The 22,646-nt window shown below is 41.1% G+C and overlaps 1 protein-coding gene across 1 annotated transcript in view; it reads left to right on the top strand.

Moving 5' to 3' along the window:
* Window positions 1-2,289: 2,289 nt before the first annotated feature.
* The window catches only part of ABCB6 (ATP binding cassette subfamily B member 6 (Langereis blood group)), a 47,708-nt gene continuing 27,351 nt past the window's right edge, over window positions 2,290-22,646 (top strand). The window contains 10 exon segments of the mRNA XM_032217674.1: window positions 2,290-2,420; window positions 4,281-4,812; window positions 7,758-7,895; window positions 12,139-12,328; window positions 12,552-12,565; window positions 18,836-18,914; window positions 19,502-19,694; window positions 19,864-19,871; window positions 19,874-19,903; window positions 19,906-19,983. Of these exon segments, the coding sequence (XP_032073565.1) occupies window positions 4,294-4,812; window positions 7,758-7,895; window positions 12,139-12,328; window positions 12,552-12,565; window positions 18,836-18,914; window positions 19,502-19,694; window positions 19,864-19,871; window positions 19,874-19,903; window positions 19,906-19,983 (1,249 nt within the window). The 5' untranslated portion in view covers window positions 2,290-2,420; window positions 4,281-4,293.

Here is a 22,646-nt window from a genome sequence, read left to right as displayed (position 1 = left end):
TCAACCTTGTACTACGAATATTCCCCTTTATTGGTACTATGTACTATTACAGAAGTAGTATTGTACAAGGAATAATAACAATCTGCATCATATCTGCAAATATTACATTCAGAGCTGTCCATTACTAGAATGCTGGTATGAGTAAATTCCCAGTTTTGTAAACTAACATGAAGGGGAAAAATGAAAGGATTAGAACAATTGCTGCAGATCATAGGGATATTTTAGAATTGAATATTAGCCCTAATGTCTAGCACAGAGTCTAATCTAAATATTTAGAATAACTGGGCAAACTTTGTAAAAATAATGTAATTATTTGGGGGCTGGGGACTGTAGAGGTACTTAGACCTTTCATTTTTGTTTTTGAAATATATGGACCAGATCTTCCCTTCCAGGATGCAAATACAAATCCCTTACAGTTTGGGAAAATGTTTTCTAAACTGGTGAGCACTATGGCTTCTTTCCTCCTGCCAGCTTCTGAAAGGCACAGGGATATGTCTAGTGACAAAGTGAAATCACTGGGAAAGGGGCATCCAAAACGTTGCCTTCCTGTTTTGCTTTTGGAATGCCTTGTTTTTGTTTTTGCACGTCTTTACAATCATACAAACTATGGACACCATGAATGCCACAAAACTGGAAGTGGGAGCTCTAAGCAATGTAGCAATGCACTTATAAGACATGCCCTGCAAATTAAGCCAAGGATCTTGAAGTTCATCAAACCAACTGTTTTTTAGTTACTAGGTTGAAGTAGAAGATGAATCCATTTTCATATATAATAGGCATTCAAAAATGCACTTGGATCGCTCATTCTTACTGTTAGCATCATTATTTCTGAACCAAATATTTATCTCATTTGTAAAGGGGAGGTGAACGTGAACCGTATTAATATTGAGCTCTCTGAAACTGAAGTCCTTGTTATATTGTGCACTCCAGGTCTAACAGACTTTTCAAAAGTTCCAGTACTTGCCCAAAGTTTGCCATCTTTGGAAGAAAGTCACTGAAGAAATGTTTGTGATACAAGTTTCTCTGACATGTATCCATAGCTTGTAATGTTAAAATATTGGAACCATTGGGAGATTCCATAAATAGCACCTTAAGGTTTGTAACAGAAGGTGATAACCTTTTTGCTGCTTATAAGAATATTTGTAGCTCAGGGTTGAAATATGGGGTCCTTGGTGCTCTCTGAGCTTGCTTGTTTTCTTGCAGATGTTTACCTAGTTAAGGTAATGAAATGTTTGCTAGAAAACAAGCAAGCTCAGAGAGCACAAAGGACCCTTTTGCTGCTTTTTCAGACATTTTCAGCAATGCAGTTGCTCTCTCCTAAGCAAGCTCTCTCCTAGTGTATAGCAGGAGAAATCATGTTTCTTTTATTTCTAGAGAGTCCTAATGTATGGAATTGGATCTTTTGGGAAGATGAGACCCATAATATCAGTAGATTCTGCCTCTTAAAATGTGCTTTCCCCTAAGCATGGTTAACTCTGTTTCACAAATCTGACTGATTACCAGATGGAAGTAACGGGAGGAGGTTACCATGTCTCTTTGCTGCAATTTGTGGTGATCTTTCTGCAGCCAGGGTTGTTTGCAGGTTGTGGTCAAAAAAGTCAAGATGGCAGCCGTGACAATGTAATCAGAGTTTTGTCTGCTTTTTATGTGTACAATATATACAACACACATAATTAACCTGCACAAATTCAATCACACTTAATACCCGCCATCCTGTGATCATCCCTATCTGCCTCCCTACTCTCTATGTTAAAATATACATCTTCATTTCATTAGTATTTCAGAGCTGAAACTGGGCCCTTGGCTCAGTTAAGTAATGAACAGTAGATGACCATGAATCACATTAATATTTTCATTCCGCACCAATGATTTCAGGCAGGCACGCTAGGCGTAAATCCCATTTGACCTTCACAGCCTCCTTGAACGCAAGGTCACACCGTTTCCACAGTTGAAACTGATGCTGCTATGAATGTTTACTTTATGACACATTCAAAGTAGCATATGTTTATCAAATAAGTCTTGAATGCTCTGCTTTCTGTAGATAGTGCTTCACTCACTTAAACTGAGCAGCTGCTTAACATTTGACACGCTTGGCTTTTATTATTATTATGGAGCAACGGGAAGGGAGAAAGGCGGGAGCAAGAATAGGTCCATTATTAAAATTGGGGAGAGAAGCTACTTTCACGACTTTTCCCAACCACTCATTTTCCGACAGAAGTGTAACGCGGGAAGCTCAGATTAGTAGTTTGTTAGAGTAGAAAAACAGCGGCAGCTAGGACCCAGTGGAAGTCTGCTAGCAAGTACAGTACTGTACCTGGGCGGGGTTTTAGGCCCGGAGGATCCCGCACAGCCTGCTGCGGCTTCTGCTGCGCTGCCGAGACGCGCTGACGACACTCGTGCAAGCTAGCGGACGTTACCCGGTAGGGCATTTGAAAATCTTTGGGGCCGGATGCGTCCGAGTCCTTGTGCCAGTAAATGGGACGTGGGCCAGGCGAAGGCTCGAGAGTGGCTTCTCTGCGGAGCTGTCGCCAAATCATTTCTGCGCTCGGAGACGCACAATCCCCCTCTACGGGATCGCACGGGGAAGAGGGGGGGGGGACGTTTCCACCTGTACGGGTGACGGAAGATCCTCACCTCCGATTCTCAGCACGGCACTCCCTGGGTTGATTTTTTTTCATAACCCACCCAGGACCTGCTTTTTCCAACACCTGCACAAGGTATAGCTCGGTTAGCGTTACTTTCAGACACGTCGGAGTGCAATTGTTCGTGATGGCTGCGGACGATGGGAGATCTCGAGCCTAGCAAAGCATCGCTGCCCTAAGGATGCAGAGCCTCGTGCCGTTTTCCTTTGCTCCCACCTAGTACCCCGGTTTTATTGTTTTTCCCTTAATCCCGTGGAAGAGCATCGGAGTGGATTGAAAACAATGGGCAAAGGGCTATTTGCAGCACTACTGGAATTCAGCTGCGTGCAGGGGATCGGGCATGTTTTGGAGTTGTGGGTCTGTCACCATAACCCACGTGGCCTGGATTGGAGCTCCCGCTGTTAGCCTTGGACTCCCGTTCGATTCACGATTTTGTCTGTGAAAGTTCACAGGCCTTGGAGAAACAGCTGATACTTATTGTGGGAATAGCCTTGAAGACAATTGCAAAGCACTGGTCTGTGCCCCTGCCTATAAACTCCCATGCAAAATGTAGTCATAACAACATTGAAGTACCATTTAAATGTCCTCTGAAAAGACAGAGTGAAATAAAGGAGAAGCAAGATAGGTAGGCATGCAAATGTCAGGCTTGTGAGCAGAAGCAGAGATCTGTTTCTGACTCTTTAAAAGAGGATATTCAGGGGAAGCAGGAGGCAGGAAATTCAGGCAATGGGAAATCTAGCCTCATGAAGTCAGAGAAAAGTCAAAAGAGATGCAAAAGATTCTGGGACAAGGTTCCTCAGCTTGGATAGCATAATATAGTTCAATATATAAAGCAACACCCAGATAGGTTTATTAAGGCTATTCCTTTCCTCTTCAATGACAGAAGCACTTTCTACAGTTCCCAGAAGTTCTGTCCACTAGGTGCTCACCAAATGCCTTGAGACTACTACATCTCTCAAAAATAGGAGTAATCGTAGTTTGGTCTCTATTCCAGGTTGGGGATCCTACACACAATATATGTGATCAAGTCTGTGTCAACTCTTAGCAACAGCATGGACAATTATCTGTCTCTAACTGGGCCTTCAGGTCTTTCAACAGGCACTGACTCATCGCTGTTGGAACTGAATCCATCTACTTTGCTGCTGGTCATCCCCTTTTTCTTTCCTTTTCACCTTTCAAGCATTAGAGCCTTTTCTAAAGAACTAGGATTTCTCATAAAGTGTGTGAAGTAGGATAATTTGAGCATGGTCAATACAGAATACCTAAATTTGATGATGATATTAAAAATATAAAACGAATATAACACAGAGTTGAAACTATTGCTATGCCCAAGATGTGATTTTGGGGTGACTGATCCACTGCTTTTTTTTGTTGTTGTTGTTGGCAGTTCTTCAGGGATTTTTTTTTAATTATAGCTTTATTATGTTTTTAGTTCTATAATTGTAAACTACCTGGACTCTTGGGAAGTGGGTTGTATATAAACTATGTGTAATGAATAAATGAAATAAATATTCACATCTACAATGCTGTTATGAGTTGAAGAGAACTTGTCATGTCAACAGGGTTGAAGTTCTATATAATGTGTCCAAATTTATTTCCTAATTTCTTCCTCTGTTTATTTTATTGGTGTCTCCACAGTTTTTCAACCAGCATGATGGTGGTGTTACACAGCTATTGTGAGGGAAATGAGTCCCTGGCACAAGCGTGGACTCAAGATGGATTGTCCCTCTGCTTCTACTTCACACTGGTCCCTGCAGTGCTACTCAGTGTCTGTCTCCTATTGGGTGCTCTGCAGTATACCTGTTATGCTCAGTTCAGCCGCACTATGGAACCAAAGTATATCCCTCGCTCCCGCCTGTACTATACCCAAATCCAGGTCTCTCTACTCCTCGCCCTGATGCCCTTCTGCACTTTCCTGTGGCAAGTGGTGGGCACCCAAGAACTTTATGGATATATGGTGCTGAATGTTTGCTTGTCAGCCATTAGCTGGGCCATCTCGATTGGGCTGCTGCACTTGGAACGCACCAGGGTGATGGTGCAAGATCGGATTAGAGGCCATGGAGCAATCCTTCTCCTCTACTGGGCTCTAGCTTTTTCTTCTGAGAATTTGGCCTTCATCTCATGGAACAGCCCACTTTGGTGGTGGGAATTAAAAGACACTAACCAAAAGGTAGGATGGGTCAGTGATAAGGTCATGGGGATGATATGGTATAGGAAGATGATACAGTTTCTCTGGCAATAAGTAAAGCTAATTAGTGTATATTGTATAGCATGATTTACAGCAGGGCCTAGGGCCAAAGAGTGTTGTTGGGCACTTCATCTCGGAAAACTTGTTTTCTACTATTATAACTCAGCCTTATCTATCTCAGTCAAGTTGTGACTGAGTATGAAACAGCCCATCTGAATCACAGTTCATGTTAGTAAGCAGAATTTTTTTTCATGTGCAGCACTAAGTTATGAAAATCAATTATATTGAATAAATAACAGTAATATATTTTGAAAGTAGAATAGAGGAGTTTTTGGTCAATAATGTGTTGCTTACTTGAGCCTCCTTTGATCCATGATCGTGCCATATTTGTAATAGACAAGGCTTTGTAACTTTGAAGTTCAAATGAAGACAGACAAATTAGAAATGATTTGTTACAGAAACACGTTGATTGAGACATAGTCATACTATGTCCCTTAGGCTGCCTTATATATATGGAGCTATTGTCAGTAATACAAACTTTGGTGTGCATTTTAATTGTATTACATTTAGTATGGGAGGGAAACAAGGTGGTTTTTTTTTACCTAATGGAAATTAGGGAAATAAGGTGGGTTTTTTTTTTCACCTAATGGACACATTTGACTTGACAGGCAATTGAAGACCTCCTATATCAGAGACAGACGTTCTCCTTTTTTAGGTTTGAGATTTAATAAGAGATTATTTATAGGCTGATATTTTATAGAAAATAAAGGAGATGAGCTAGCATTGAACGAACTGGACTAGCATTGAATCTGTCAGAACGTGCCCTTGGTGCAAGCTATTGCTTATTTCTTTTTTCCTCTCATTTTCCTCGTGGCAGCATGTTTTTGCTGAATCATTGTTGCTTAATCATCATTGCTTAACAGTTTCACATGAGGGCAAGTAGGGCAAATCACTTTCTTTTTAAATGTTGATTATAGGGGAAGAGACTTTATGCATATTCCCTTACCAAGCAAGTCTAACCACAAACTGAATTCTCATTTCTTTGTTCTGGCAAGAATGTACAAGAGAGGAAGGCTTGCTTCCTTTTCTCCTCCTCCCTAGGAATACCATGAGACAAAAGGGCATCTCTCTGAAGATCAGTTTCCTGGCTCTAAAACTTGAAAAACAAGACAGAATGTAATTCCATCTATCATGCAGATAGTTTATTGGTTTATTAATGAGTTGTCCATCGCTTCCTTTATAGCCTTTCCATTATCATAGATAATCGGGAGTTGGAATTCAAAAATGTCGAAGATCACAGGGTCTTCTAATTTGCATTTGTTACTAAACTACCTATCTGAATTACAATACTACTACAGACCAACCTCAGGTTTGTTTCTCTGAGTAGATAGTTATGCCACTCCACACTACCAGTTCATGTAATCACCTTAAAAATCGGAACTGATGAGTCTTCACATAAATTTACAGGTAGCCCTCGACTTCCAACAGTTTGTTTAGTGACCATTTGAAGTTACAACAGCACTGAAAAAAATGACTTATGACCCTTTTTCACACTTATGGCTGTTGCAGTGTTGCAGGATCCCATGGTCATGCGCTTTAAATTCGGATGCTTGAAAACTGGTTCATATATATGACGGATGCAGTGTCCTGGCGTCATATTTGCCATCTTCCAACAAGCAAAGTCAATGGGGAAGCCAGATTCACTAAACAGCCCTGTTACTAAAGTAACAATTGCAGTGATTCGCTTAACAAATGTGGCAAGAAAAGTCCTAAAATTTGGGGGGGGGGGGGGACTCAACAAATTTCTTACTTAGCAACATAAATTACGTAGCAACATAAATTGCGGTCATAAGCTGATGGCCACCTGTGGAAGGTATGACAAGAGCAGGAGAAGGTGTTGGTTTCTTATCCCGTTGCATATTGTTTGAGGTTAAAGTACAGTGACCATAATTTTCTTGGAAAAAATAGGAAACAAACCTAAAAGGGCAGGGAGGGGAGCAAACCCGAAAGAGATTCATAAGAACAAAAACAATTATTTACATTTATAGCTTTGCTTTCCAAAGGAAAATTCAAGAGCGACACCGTAATATATAATTAAATGTGTAGGGGGCTGGACTAGAAGACTTCCAAGATTCCCTCCAGCTCATTCTATTATGTTCTATATTCTATTCTATTCTATTCTATATTCTCTAAAGGACAACTTTCTGAAACAAAGGATGTGTGGTCACTGTAGGTTAAGAATGCCCTAGCCTAGCACAAGGGACATCCATAGCAGTAGCAATGTTTGGCTTGCACAGATTGTCCCTGGTGAGAGCAAACTGCCAGTGAGATGGTCCCCAAAGTCTCATCGCCCATCCATTTGATAGCCCACATTTAAATGCTAGCCTCTCCTGTGCCTGATCCCTTCTCTTGCCCTGCCAGCTGAGTCATGTGACTGAGCTTTCCTAGGGCCTCTGTGCTGCACTTGCAGGCCTCATGGGACAGGAAGAGGCGTGAAGGAGCAACAGGAAGTACCTTCCCCCAGGTAGTGGAATTGAGTGCCTTTGGGGTGTTGTGTGTGTCAGAATTACCACTAAACGCTCCCTAAAGCTACTGGGAGGGACTGTCTCTGGGATTTACTACAAAAAAAAAAATGTGGGGCCTTTTTGTAATTGATGCAGTTCTCTCTGTTCTTGGCTACAATATTCACAAACTAGTGTTTTCAGTGCTTTGACCATCATTTTGGTGGACCAATCTTTGGTGGAGCGCTTTAGAGTTTTATGTTTGGCCAGTGAAATGCCAACTTCTCCTCCGTTTGACTGTGGAATTGGGTGTTGGAGAAGAAGAAGCGCTCACTGCCTGCTGGTTTGTAGCCATTGGAGGGGTGGGGCAAGAAGAAAGGGATCTCTTGCTGAAGTGTGCCACTGACCTGAATCCACTCCTCCCAGGTCCAATTCAGCCTGTGGTTCCTGCGCTACATCAGCACCTTCACCCTCTTCATTTTGGGGATCAAGGCCCCAGGGCTGCCCCGAAAACCCTACATGCTTTTAATCAATGAAGATGAGCGTGATGTGGAAATCAGCGAGGTGAGTTTCTTTTCCTCTATCCAAGATAAATCTTGCTGTGTTGTTGGTTTTTGAATAGCAGCGCTTCAGAGCTCGTGGGCCCCAAATGTAGCTCCTTTCAGCAACTCCTTAAACTAGCTGTGCTAAATGTGCTAAACACTTTTACTGTTAATGTTCCTCTTTTATCCCTCCATCCCACCAGCCATCTGTCAGCAATAGGTTGTGAGAGGGAGGTACCATTCCAAAGATGGCAATGAATTTGTCATAGAAAATCTTGCCAGTTCCTATCATTCTTTTTACTACTTTGATGGATTTTATGGGAGTTTAGTTCAATGCATCTGGAGGATTTCTATTCCTGGTTGCCAGGTTGCTGATCTCGATTGGAGATAGGATTGGGATTAGAAACATCATTATGTTATAGAGTAACAACTTTTACTTGAACCCAAATGCTGACAGCCTAGTAACGAAGCAACTGCTTGATATGCCAAATTCAGTCCCTGGCCCCTTCAACTAAAACTGACTCAAGCAATGAGGACTTCTGACTGAAACACTGAAAAGCAAAATAAATCTTGATGAAAAGGTGTGGATTCTTTAGCCTTATACCAATGTAGAAAGCTCAGAGACTTTAAATCAGGTTTTGTTACAATAAAAATCAGTTCATCCCTTACTGCAAGCATTCCAAACCAAATACTCAGTAATGGAGCAGCTCCTGCTGAATTTCTCAGAATCATTCAGCTCTACAGCCTCTACCATTGTACTGTATCAGAGAAAGAAAAATAAAGGAAAAGTGTAAAGTTGTTAGGACATGAACATACTATGAGGCTAATCCAGTGGCTTTGAGTCAGGCTGATAGTTGATCTACCAGCAGCTCTTTGTACATGCTATTCAGAAACTAACCAGACTTAATGAGAAACGGCTGAGAATAATGTTTGCAGATGCTCAAGACTTTTCACAGGAAATATGAGTGCTAAGTTTGTAATACATATCTCTATCCAATAAATGGCTATTTTTCTACAGATTTTGAAGTAGTATGATATCTAAGTTTCATCTCAAGAAATGCCCCCTGAAAAGAAGCCAGATAAGGGTTTGGTCTCTAGCCCTTGACGTAATCAAATATTTTGAAACTATTTACTCCCACTCAGTTCACTTTCTAGTCATGTGTGCTAGACTAGGAAAAATGGTTTAAAGGTGCTAAGTTATGGTTGGGAAGGAGATGGATCATTCCTCTCTTCCACATTTGTACACTATTTTAAAAGTAAGGTCCCTCTATTGTTTGCAGATTAACAAGTGTTAGTAAGCACATTTTAATATGATAGCATGATATTAACATGATAAAACATGCTTTAAAAATAGATACATGTCTAGTTTCATCTTGTCATAATATTTGTAGAAATTGAAAGATAAGACTGTTAGTTGTTGTTGTTGTTGTTATTATTGGATAAGGAATTTTAGACCTATAGAATTTATTATAGTATAGACCAGTGAGTGCTTAAAGATTGTGAGACTTGAAATCCAGCAGCAGCTCAACCACCAACTGCTGTTCCCTGTTATTGTTTCTATGAAATATGCAAGTAGTATTTCAATATTGCTGCTTCATAGTTATCTAGAGCAAGTAATCATTATGTCCTGTTTTACCTTTCCAGAGCATCTAACTGATCATAGGTCAAATATTTATATAGTTTTATATAAAATATCCTAATTAGTCCTGATGGACTACCACTTAAGTATGAAACAACAGTGTGCTGTAGCTGCCAGAAAAGCCAATCCAGTCCTAAGCTACATCAGCAGAGGGATAGCATCAAGGTCACAGGAAGTGATAGTACTGCTCTGTACTGCACTAGTGAGGCCACCCTTGGAATACTGCATCCAGTTCTGGTCCCCATGATGCAAAAAAGATGCTGAGGCCCTAGAAAGAATGCAGAGAAGACAACAAAGATGATAAGGGGTCTGGAACAGGGGTGGGTTGCTGCCAGTTCTCTGCATGTGCACAGAACATGAAAAAATTACTAAAAAACATGCCGGCAGCAGCAACCAGGGAACCGGTTCGGGGGCATGGCCAGACTGGGTTGCTGCTGGTTCTGTGACCAAGGCCGAAATAACACTACCAGTTTGCCTGAACCAGTGCAAACCAATAGCAACCCACCTCTGTTCTGGAAGCTAAATTGCATGATGAATGGCTAAGGGAACTAGGTATGTGTAACCTAATGAAGAGAAGGCTTGGGAGGAAACTTAACAATTGTCTTCCAATACTTGAAGAGGTGTCACAGGGAAGAGGGGGTTAATTTATTCTCTGTAGGCCCTGAAGACAGGACAAGAAGCAATGGATAGAAGCTCATCAAAGGGAGATCCAATATGGATATAAGGAGGAATTCCCTGATGGTGAAAATGACTAATCAGTGGAACAGCTTGCCTCCAGAGTTGTGTTGCTATATTCGCTTGAGGTTTTCAAGAAAAGATTGGACAACCATTTGTCTAGTATGGTATAAGGTCTCTTGCCTTGGGCAGTGGACTGGAAGACCTCCAAGGCCACTTTCAGCTCTATGATTCTATGATTCCTAATGTATAAAAGTGCACTTTAAAAACCTCAGTGGGATAGATGTACCGTGTTTGTTGCAACAAAACATTGAAAATAAATGTGGTATATCATTACGAATATAGCAAGTTTTGAAATACTTTGAGGCTTTAATGGCATAATAAATCTATTACTCATAACTAATCTTTAAATGTTTATATATTTAGAAATAAAGCAGATGAAGTGTGGGTGTTTACTATCAAATATGTTGATATGTGTACATGTGAAAGTACAGCTGGTATACTAGGGATCAGATATTCCCATGTTTCATTTGAAGAATGACTTGAGAAAGATAAAATGATTAGAGTCCAAGTACAATGGAAACACAGAAAGCTACTATACCAAAATAGACCATTGGTCAATCTAGTTCACATACTGTAGACTGACAACAATTCACCAGGATTTCAGGTCAGAGTCTGTTCTAACTATCTGGAGATATTATATTTAGCTTGGGACCTTCTGCATAAAGTGACAATTTCCACTGGGCTACAACCTTTCCCAGGATTAGGAAGGATTCCACCTCATACCGTCAGATCTGGAAATAACTATAGTCAAAAGCTATGTTTGGCTATGACATCAAAGGAGGAACAGTCAGTCTGTGGCCAAAGGGAAGCATGTGGAAAAGCTGTAGTGTAAGCCCTGTAATAATAGGTGTTAAGGTAGTTTTAAAATAACCCAATTACAAGAAAAATTGTCTCCAGAAACAAGGAAAAAGCTAATCCTGCTTATTTGCATTATATACCTCCCCACTGCAGCCCTTGGACTCATAAAAGCTGTGTTGCATCTCCTGACCTACAAACCATTATCTACTTTTCCACTACACTATGATACAGACAGGGAAGAAAATTTCATGAACTTTAAGCTCACATGCCAACTCCCCCCAACTGGAAATAGATGTTTAGAAGCCTCTGCTTTTAGACACTCATGGATTGTTGTGTCTTTCGCAGTAGCAAATTATTAAAGATTAAGCTAAGGTTAGTGTCAAATAACTTACTTTATTTTAAAGTTGAACTATTCAAACCAAGTAGGGCTTATTGCAACCACAATTCTGGGCCAGACAATGAATTGGGGCTGGTGGTCTCCTTGGCTGCCTAGGAAGAAGGAACAAAAAGAGGAGTCTCTGAACCCATGGCTTATTGTAACTCATTTCCTGCTTATATGTACCGGTATGTTAATTTATTAGTTAGCAGTGTTCATGAACATGACTCTGGATAAAAGCTTTGCCCTCTCGACTCTTTCTAATTATGTTTTCCTAGGTTGTTTTCTTCCCCTGAAATGAGATACCTGAAAAGTCATTGGATTGTTTGATTCCTAATTTCTTCTTTCCCTAGTCTTACGTAAGTTAAGGACATCTTTCCCAGAATTCTGTTCCAAATGACCAAGATTGTGGTCTAGGATTTTGAGAGTGCAGCTTTGGCATTCTGAAAAGTGTACCAGGATGGGAAAGGCTATTTTCTATGCCTTTTAATGAGAAAAGTCTATGTTTTCCTTATTTATTTATATTTATATACTGCCTATCTTACTATCTAAAGAGAGCCTGGGATGGTTATCCTTTCAAGTCCTTTTCTTTTCTTACCTGTCAATTCTTGTTTCTGCCTTACTGAAAAAGGGCCAACCTTCTAAAATATTTCCAGCAAACCTGCCCCAAATCTCCTCCCTTCCCATTTACTTCTTTTCTCTTCCTTATTTTAGCCCCTGCTTCCAGATGCCAGGCAGAACACCTCTACATGGAAGGATATGGGCAAGAAAATACTCCTCCTTATACAATACATGTGGCCAAAGAAGAACTACGCACTTCAGGGCATGGTGATATTCTGCCTGATGCTTATGGGAATGGAGCGTGCCATCAATGTCTTTGTGCCCATCTACTACAAGCATATCGGTAAGAAGAATGGGAGACTTGCAGGCGGACATAGTGCTGCTTCCTAGGGCAGGGATGATCAAACTTTTGGTAAAGCAGGAATTGCACAATGATGTATGGAAAGGTTTAATGCAGTGTTTCTCAATCTTAGCAACTTTAAGCATTGACTAGGGAATTCTGGGAGCTGACATCCACACATCTTAAGTTTGCTGAGATTGAAAAAAACCCGATTTAAGAGATATAGTGAGTGGGTTAGTGGTACAAAACGAGAGGAGTTGTGTGACCCACATTGGCAAATTGGGATTATTTTTTTCTAGAGGGGGTACATAGAGTTTTCTTCATTGTGTTTTATAATGATGCTAAGCCTATTTTCAATTTACCCTTCTGGTCTGGTCTGTTCCCATATCATAATCAGAAGTGGTTTTCAGCAGGTTCTGACCAGTTCTGAGGAACCAGTAGCAGAAATTTTGAGTAGTTCAGAGAACCAGTAATACCACCTCTGATTGCCCCCCCCCCTCCCATCTATTCTCTGCCTCCCGAGTCCCATCTGATCGGGAAGAAATTGGGATTTTGCAATAATCTTCCCCTGGAGTGGGGAGGGAATGGATATTTTACCCTGCCATGCCCACCAAGCCACGCCCACCAAGCCACACCCACCAACCCACACCCACAGAACCGGTAGTAAAAAAAATTGAATCCCACCACTGGTCAAAATAATAAGAAACTCCAACTCAGTGATATAATCAGGAAAGGATCAAAGAGGGACAGGTTTCAGGTTGCTCACCCCTGCATTATGCCATAGGGAATGAAGGTGTGTTCTCCAAACTTGTGGGTTGTTTTTTCTGTGTCTGGGAGAGTTTTGCAAATACTCTCAGGGAGAATGACAGTGGTATGAAATGCCCTCTATTTTACTTAGTGCTCCAAATTAGCCAGCAGAGGGTGCCCTTAAACAACTGCTTACAGAATGCAGAATATTTTCATAGAAAGTGTCAAGCACAACGGACCCAGCTAAGTTACTTGGTATTAGCTGTTAAATTTCTGATAATTACAAATATTTGTTTCAGTGAGTCCTAGCCACCTGGAAGCTCTTCAGGTTGTGAACCCTTAACAAGCACTTGTTTTAAGCACGGATTGCAAAGCAATGTTTGACGAGGCTCTTAACCAACTTCACTCTCCCGAGTGACTGCCAGCAAAATGCTTGACACATATAGGTGGTGGGAAAGAGCTTTACATGCGTCAGGACATATTCCTCTTGTCCTTTAGAGGCACCTCCATACATCTGCAAAAAGTGATGCAATGGATTGGGATAGCAAAGCGCTGAGCTGTACTACTTGGCATTGCAGATATGAGAGGGGAAAATCAGATCCGAGGGCTCCTTTATATGATCAAAAGTACGCTTCGTGTTGAAAAATAGCAGATGAGAGAGACAATTTAATACCACACCTACCCTGTTTCCAAAAAATAAGCCCTCCCCAGATAATAAGCCCAATCGGGCTTTTGAGCACATGCGCTAAAATAATCCCTCCCCCAAAAGAATTGCAACACAGCAGCAGCCATGAGATGACCACACTGGCCACCTCCTGCACCTCAAAAATAATGACCTTCCCGGAAATAAGGCCAAGCGTTTATTCAGGGGGTCAAAACAAAATAAGACCCTGTCTTATTTTCAGGGAAACACGGTATTATACAGTGAATGCACACCACTCCTATCAGCAAATGTATTCTTGATATTTCTGCCACTTCATTTTCATGTCACCTAGAAAACACCTAAAAAATTGTCATCCATCTCTTCTGTGTTCTTCATCAAGACTCATCCCTTCAGGGAAGTCCTTTCTTGGTAAAAACTGTGGCTTCATCTTGCACTTCCCCAACTCCTCTTGTCTTATTCCCACTTTCTCTGCCCACCTCCCTGCCCTTCTTCCATCTCCAACATCTCCATCTTGTGTACTTTTTGGACTCTAGGTTGAAAATTGCATCTTGACCTGCAAAATTACAGCAGATAACTTGTGTCATGACAGGAAATAGATTTTATAGGACCGGGGATCAAGCTAGTGTTTTTGACTGGGAAGATGTGAATTCAGTAGCTTTTTAAATTCTCCCGAACACCTCTCCCTATTCTCTCAACAGATCTTGAATCCTGAGCCCCCACTATAACCTCCCATCCTGCATGCTTCTAGACTAACTCTCTGTTGAATTTCTGAGAGGAATGCTAGCTCTTTGTTAGTAGAAACTGTTGGTGTTTGCCAGGTTCCCATGCCCTGGTGGGCACTGTGAGTGCCAATTCAGGGCAGCTATTGAGAGGTATTTGAATAGAGGGGATGGACTCTAGACCTGCCTTTCAGCCCTGACTTTTAGACTTTACAAAAGAATCCCTGTAGGCGGGAGGCATGGAACTGTAAACGGCATACAAAATGGCTGGATGGGAAGGCATCTGGGAGCAGAGCAGCTCTGTCCTACATGCTAAGTAGCTTCAAGGCAGGGACACTGTCTTCCTCAGGCCCACCTGCAAGAGGCTCTGCTCTGCAGATTTTAACCAGATCCTGTGCCCATGCTTCGTCTGAATGCAGCAGTCTGGTACAGGGAGTCCTCGACATATGACCTCAGTTGAGCCTAACTGTTGCTACGCAAGACAGTTGTTAGGTGAATTTTGCCCCATTTTTACAACAGTAGTTAAGTGAATCATTGCAGCTGTTAAGTTAGTAACACAGTTGTTAAGTGAATCTGGCTTCCCCTTTGACTTTGCTTGTCAGAAGGTCGCAAAAGGTGATCACATGACTTAAGAACACTGCAATCATCATCAATATAAGCCAGTTGCGCAGAATCTGAACTTTTATCACGTGGGCCATGGGGATGATGATGCAACGGTTGTAAGTGTGAAAACCAATTAAACCCACTTTTTCCAATGCTACTGTAGCTTCGGATGTCACTAAATGTTGTAAATTGAGGACAACCTGTATTCTAAAGCTCCAGCAATGGGCTTACGAATATGGTTATTATCCCTGCTGAGTCAAGCCAGCAGTTTACCTTTGCCAACAGGAAATGATGGACATGCTTTAGTGATAAAACTATTAGACTGTCCATGGCCAGTATACTTGTTTAATTGCTCACACACATGTGCAAATAGGAAGGGTGGAAAAGGGAATGGTGCTCTTGAGCAGGTCACTTCAGCCTCGTCCCATTTTCTTAACAGTCTTGCTGTTGCTTACGGTGTTCTACTTGAAGCTGTAGTAAAGTGGGTGGGGGGGGAGAGCAATATTTCATAAAATACACTGCCAGTGACAGTGTTTATCCATAATGAATGTCACAATTCTGATGCGATGCACACCACATCGGTATCCATTAGCAGGGTGTTGGGAATTAACAGTGCTTCTCAAAGTTCCCTGAAGACCTTTCCATCCAAGTAGGTGGGATGTGACTCCCAAATCTATACTGAAGCAAAAGAGCAGCCTATTCAGCTGGGAGGTGAAGATGAGCTGGATAATTATGGACTATACATAGAATGACCAAGGACTATGGGTAGCCCGTGTGTGTGTGTTGATCCACAGTTTCTCGTAGAAACTTTTGTGCTTTCAACTCACAAGGCTAGCAGCCACCAGCACCCTCCACGTATACACCTAATTCCCATGTAGTTATCTGTTTCTTTTGACTCACTTGTACTACTATTATGGATAGGTGGGAGGAGGGGAGGGAATTCAGCTGCCTATCAGTTTTCAGGAATAGAATTAAGGATCTTGGTTCTTAAACATTTACAAATCAGGGGAATGAGTTTGGTAAATGCTTTGTTTGTAGATTAATTCTATATCAGTCTATGATTAGTAAACTATTAGTAATCTATAATTCTGTAATCTATAATTTAGGTGGGATTACAGTGACATGCATAGTATTATTATTTCATTTCTTCAGTTTTATACCACTAGATTCAACATATACCATATGGTGGTGTATAATACAAAATCCCTCAAAGAAATAGTAATCCCAATAATACAAATATATTTGTAATACATTTAAATCATGACTCAATGACTCAAATTATGTACCAATGATGGACTTAATTAATGATCTTTCCGAATTGCTCCATTGTATACCTAAAGCTCTGGAGTGATATCAACTTTTGAATTTCTGGTGTGAGGCTCTTCCTAGAGTTATCAGGTTTAGTACATTGATTACATTCTGGGTACTTATAAATTCTTAATTCTACATTTAATTTTATTTCTTTGTAGGTCTGTAAATATGTTAGTCCTCCATTGAATTGTTTTCTCTGCTTTGTTATTTAATGACTATTTTAATGTAATGTGTTGTGCATTATGTCCCTGGATTGAAATGTGTTGAGAGAGAGACACTTGTCATGTGGAAGTTAGAGCACCACCAGTTTTCCCATTCAATATTTGGTGGAGAAACACAGGAGGGTTACACGTGGTGCAGGACAATTAAACCCTCTGCCTGGATGACGGGTCTATTCAAATCTTTTTCCCTATTGAACGTCTCTTATTTCTAAGGTTCAAATTGGCACATACTTTTGTGCCACATCATGAGGTGGACAGAAGTTGGGGAGACACGGAGAGTTGAAATGTGAATCTGAAATTTACCCAAGGAAATCTGGCCTGAACTGTGTTGCTTCACACTTTATGGCTTTAGGACACTCAATGTTACCCAGCCTTGGTTCTTCATGCTAAAAAAAAAAAAAAAAAAAAAGTGGAACGACCCTCTTAGTTTTAAAAAAATCGGTGACACATATTCCTTCGAGGTCACTTGCCTGCCATCTCCCCACCATCCCTCCCAGTGTTTGCCATTTTCTCTATGTAAAATAGTATACTTTGTACCTTTGTTTGGGAACTGGATGGTTTTAGCATCACCTACCATGTGCAGAATAAAATAAATGGGGGTGGGTGGGTGGGTGGATGGAGGAGAAGTCTCTTCCTGATCCCCTCTTCCCACCATGTGGAAGGATTGAAAGGCAAAAGAGGGGCATTGCCAGATGGGGGTCACCCACCCTGCCAATTAGGATTACCAGCAAAGTGCCGCTGGCGGCAAACAAACAAGGGGGCCTTTGTGTCTCCCAGCAGCCTAGCAGGGGGTTGGGAGTGGGACCTTTGTTGATGTGGCTTCCTTGAAAGGGGGAACAAAGGCAGCAAGGAGATTCCACTGGAGGCTCTCTGGCTGGACGAGCCTGAGGAGACATTCAGAAACCCCCTCTCCCCGTGGACTGCCGAAGAAGAATCCACACGGGGAGAGCAGGATCTGACCCAGAATGGCACTTAGTTCTGGGCTGCCTGTTCAGGTGTGGAAGATGAATCCAAGAGGGGGAAAGCGTTCCCTGCTCCCAGTGGATCTCAAGGCAGCGGTACCTAAAATGACTCCAACGTTCCTCAGCAGTCAGATGGAGATTCAAAGGTTTTTAAAACAGGCAATGTTTTGATAGGGGCGCCAAAAGAGAAAAGAGGAGGCTGCCGACTATATTTCATTCAAGAAAAGCTTTAAAATTGGGCACTACCACGGAGAAGGCCCCTCCCACTGTTTTCTTTTTGTCAGAACATAATATATTTATTTCCATACCAATACTGGAAGAAAGGCCTCTTTGAAGATCTTTACACATGGGTAAGAGGATGAAGGGGGGGGGGGGGGAAATAGGCTGCTTTGAATTCAAAGCAATTTGGGGATAGGATGCTGGGATAAAGGTGAAGAGCTCCCAGTAGGAGGCCACTGATACTCATCAAGCTGTTTCCTGCCTATTAACCATCCATGGCTGATGATGAATGTCTCTTTCCCACATCAAGCTTCATCTAGGTGGCTTCTCTTAGATCCTAGCTTGACAGAACACCTCCTAAGCTTCCCGATTGTAGTTACCCTTTCTTTCCGCAAGAGAGATTTGTCCTATCAGAAGAGATTCATTAGTAGAGCACTGCGGGTAGTTCTGATTTTAACCCTGCTTCCTCTTGATCTAGTTAAGGCCAGTCTACTCTGGAACTGCTCAGGCCAGGATGCCATGCTATGACATGAGCTGGATGGTATAGCATCTCAGTTTGAGTTTATTGCCCGAGGACCGGCCCCACTATGATTCTGCCTAGTTTGAAATTAGAACGTGCTGGAGGATAGGATAGAAGGAGAGTGGAGCAAAATATGCTGGCATGAGTTGTGTATGTAACACGAATTTCTTTTTTCTGCTCCGTTCTCAGCTTCCCCACCTCTCACCCCTCCCTCCCAGGGTATTGTTGGGGATTCCAAGGAGTGGTTGGTGGGAAACCTCATACTGAATGCAGGGCAGAAATCCTGAGTCACAAACTACTAGCAACCTGGCACCCTACAAATGTGTTGAACTATTACTCCCATCATTGCCAAGCAGTTTTTCTAACTGTGACTTTATGCATGCAAAAGAAAGCAATGAGGAGCAATCATAGCAATTGATCTATGAATAATGCCCAAAAGGTATATGCAGTGGATTGGCAGAGGACAGGCGAATAAGTCAGGTTAAAGGATTGTGACTTTGGGGTTAACTGTTGTCCTCCTACCCTCTAGTGGATGACCTCACAGAGAGGAGAGACTTGGCACATAGTGCTTCAGACCATTTGCATCTACGCATTCTTGAAGTTCCTTCAGGGAGGAGGAGCAGGTAAGTTATGTGTGAAAGTTATAAGCTGCATGTGGCTGGCTGAGTTGCTATGGGATGCCTGTCCTCCACTTTAACATCTGTATGCATTTCATTGATTACCTTTGTGCACTTCAAGAAATGTACTAGCTCAGCTTTACGGCTAACTGAATTTTTGAAATGGAAGCTGTTGAAGGTGGAGGCAAACAGCTTTGGGACAGAATCATTTCTTCTACTTCCTTTTTCCTATATAATATAGGAATATAATCACAGATTGCGGTCATGAGATGTGTGCCTCCCCACCCATTTAAACCTGCACGCTTGGAAGCTTTAAACCCTTGCGCGCTCAGTAGTATAGCCTTTATTGTCATTGTGTAGCTAAAACAATTTGTGGGGAAAATATAAATGGATCACGATGGCTGGAGAATTACAAGACTGATGCAAGACTTGGCCAAATGGGTTGGGGATTCTGAGCAATTGAAATCTAGTGTTTCTGACAGCCCCAGATTAGGGAAGAATTCTTCCTGTTCAAAGTATTGGGAGTGCAATCAGGTTTTCAGCTGAATCAAAAGTGCATGCATTGAAAGAAAAAATACATGTGCTTGCTATAGGAACAACTGGCTTCATTAGCAACATGCGCAACTTTCTGTGGATCCGCGTGCAGCAGTTCACCAGCCGCGAAGTCCAGGTAGAGCTCCTCCGGCATCTCCATAACCTGTCCCTTCGCTGGCACTTGGAGCGCAAGACAGGCGAGGTGTTACGCAGTGTTGACCGAGGTACTAGCAGCATCAACAACTTACTCAGGTAAGGTATGAGTGTATGTCTGATTGGTGGAAATCCGTCAGTGTTCAACAGCTGGCGGGGATTCCTGCAGTCAGCTCTTCTCCTTCTCACCCCATGGTGGGGGGAGGAGTTTTGGAAGGGGCCCCTTGTACACTGTGTGATCTTAGTTTCCCACCTTCTCATCCTACAGTTACATCGTATCAGCATCCTACCCACGGTGGCTGATATTATAATGCTATTGTGTATTTCACCATTACCTTCAGCGGCTGGTTCGGCCTCATCATCTTCCTCTGTATGAGCCTTTACCTCAGTGAGTGTTTTGATGCCAGGGGCAACAGTGTGTATGTGTGTGTGTTTGTGCGCGCACGCGCGGGGAGGGTGGGAGCAGAGAAAGGTTTCCATTGTCTTCAGAATTAAGCCTATAGTACTGACCTAATGGAATTAGGAATTATAATTCAATAAAAGTCTCCCCCCCCCCCCATTAATGAAATTAAAACCCAGAATTTCCTGCCCTAAGGCCAATGATCAGAATAGCCGGGTCTTCTGGAGTTACAATGCCAAGATATTTGGAGGAGAGACTGTTTTAGAAAAAGAGCAGATGATTCAATTCTGATGCAGTTCCCAACCTAGATAATTAAGGGATTTAACACTTTGCTCCTGCTGGGACATTAAAATCCAAATTGTTCTCTGAATATGTTTACATTGCTGAACAAGCAGGGTCTCATTTTAGCAAGGTAAATGACACCCAGGATGACGTTCTTTGACCTTCAGCTGCCCTGAGAAAGAATTCTGCATCTCTTCTACTCCTCTCAGATCTCATAAGCAAAGGAAGTAAAGCTATACAAGGAGTATGACAGACATACATAGTTTTTCTGTTGTGATCTGACGTAAAGTATCTTACACAAATCTAGTACAATAGCTAACTTTGCATTGAGATAGATTCAGACTCTTGGCCTATTGGAGATAATTTACACAGTAAGACTTAAATTAGGCACGGTTAATTTGTCTTGTTGGTTCTGGTGCAATTAAAATAGGGGTAGGTAATCCGTGACTGGCATGAGGTTCATAAAGCCACAAAAGTCACCAAGTAAACTGCTGAAAATGGAGGAAATATTTTTTTGGGTCATTTTTTGGTAGAAAACCAAATGAAATATAGCACTTAACACTTAGACTTATATACCGCTTCATAGTGCTTTTACAGCCTTCTCTAAGAAATTTACAGAGTCAGCATATTGTCCCCATCAATCTGGGTCCTCATTTACCCACCTCGGAAGGATGGAAAGCTGAGTCAACCTTGAGCCGGTGAGATTTGAACTGCCAAACTGCAGCTAGCAGTCAGCTGAAGTAGCCTGCATTGCGCCACCATGGCAAATATAAGCCACAAGTAAACCTAATCTCCATGAAATGCCCTAATATCCTTGAATAAGTAAAGTCATAATGTTGTTCTCCTGCCTACTGTGAGTTCAGTATCTCTCTCTTCCAACTCCAATGAATTTTCAAAATTTAGTCCTTCAACCACCAACAGATTGCTTTCTTTTGGGAGAATCCTGAGAATTTTTTTATATATAAGAATTGTTTATTTTTTGAATAAACAGATAAACAAAACACAAAAACACCACAAAACCAATTGGTTACAAAAACTTTCATGCATCCCTTCCACAGTCATCACCTATAATTCATATCAAATTATATATTTTAAATCAAGTGTATTTATATATATTACTATCATCATACCTCAACCTTCATTTGACTATAATGTTTTAACATCCTTTTATATAAAATATTCCAAAATTTAAAGAAAAACCACATATCATCCACATATCATGATCATTCCATTATCATCCGGTAGCATTACATCTTTATGACATGTTCTAAATAAAAAATTGATTATATTTAATAACAAAGTTTCTAGACCTCCTTTCTAATCACTATTTAAATTATATCCAATTTCCTTTTAATGCTCTAAATTTGACTAATTTTTTATTATCTTTCATATATCAAACTGTGTCTTTCCAGTAATAGTGCAGTCTTACGTCTTTTGCCATTTATGGGAATAGTCTTCTGGATGTTTCCGTATGGACTTCTCTTCACAACTTGTTGCTTGTTGCATATCTTATATAATCTCGAAACCCTCCATTTGCTTCTTTAATCAGCTTATCTTTTGTTATCAATAGTGCTTCTGACAAAATTTCTTTCCTTAGATCCATCAATTCTTCTCTTTTTTCTTCTTCTATACCTTGAAATCTGGGGTAGAGCTCTTGTCCATCTATCTCCCCTTTCCATGTTCTACACTTTCCATTTCCAACCACGGTCAGTTCACTGTTGGTATCAACAATTATATTGTCTCTTTGTTCATTTTTCCCTTCAATTTTTAGGACTCTAGCCTCCACTTTTTCCATTTGATGAACATCTTCAATTTTTCCATCAAACTTTAGTGTTTTACAATCTATGTTTTCCAATCTCTTCTCAATTTTCTCTGTTCTAATAATTTTTGAATTTCAAACATAATCTTTTGCAATGTCAAGGTTTCTTTTTGATGTTGTGCCATTCTTCCAACTGGTAAACACTGCAACTCTAGCTTTCAAAACTTTTTATTAGATTTGATGCAAGTTCATTTATAAACTTTCAAACAAGGCTTGTTTTCACTTCTCTCCAGCTGCCAATGAAGCTCTCAAAGTGCCACCTGTATAAACAACCCATGCTCTTCTCTTTTTCACTCTCTATAAACAAACTGAAGAACCTTGAAGTGCAAAATCAAAATGATCAAAGCGGGGAAAAGGGCAATGTTTCCAGGACTCAAGCTCCAGCCTCCAAGTGGCAGTGTTACTTCCTTTCCCTCTGATATTACAACCCTCTTTGTATTCCTTTATATCTTCTTTATATTCCAGGCTTAAAAGAAACAAATTCTTAAGTGAAGCAAAATAGAAAAAAACCTCATCCAAACCAATATTGTAAAAATAAAGAAAAATATTT

This window comes from Thamnophis elegans, chromosome 1 (genome assembly GCF_009769535.1).
Source record: "Thamnophis elegans isolate rThaEle1 chromosome 1, rThaEle1.pri, whole genome shotgun sequence".
NCBI lineage: Eukaryota > Metazoa > Chordata > Lepidosauria > Squamata > Colubridae > Thamnophis > Thamnophis elegans.
The sequence above is the reverse complement of the archived record's forward strand: the minus strand, read 5'-3'. Positions and strand labels throughout refer to the sequence as shown.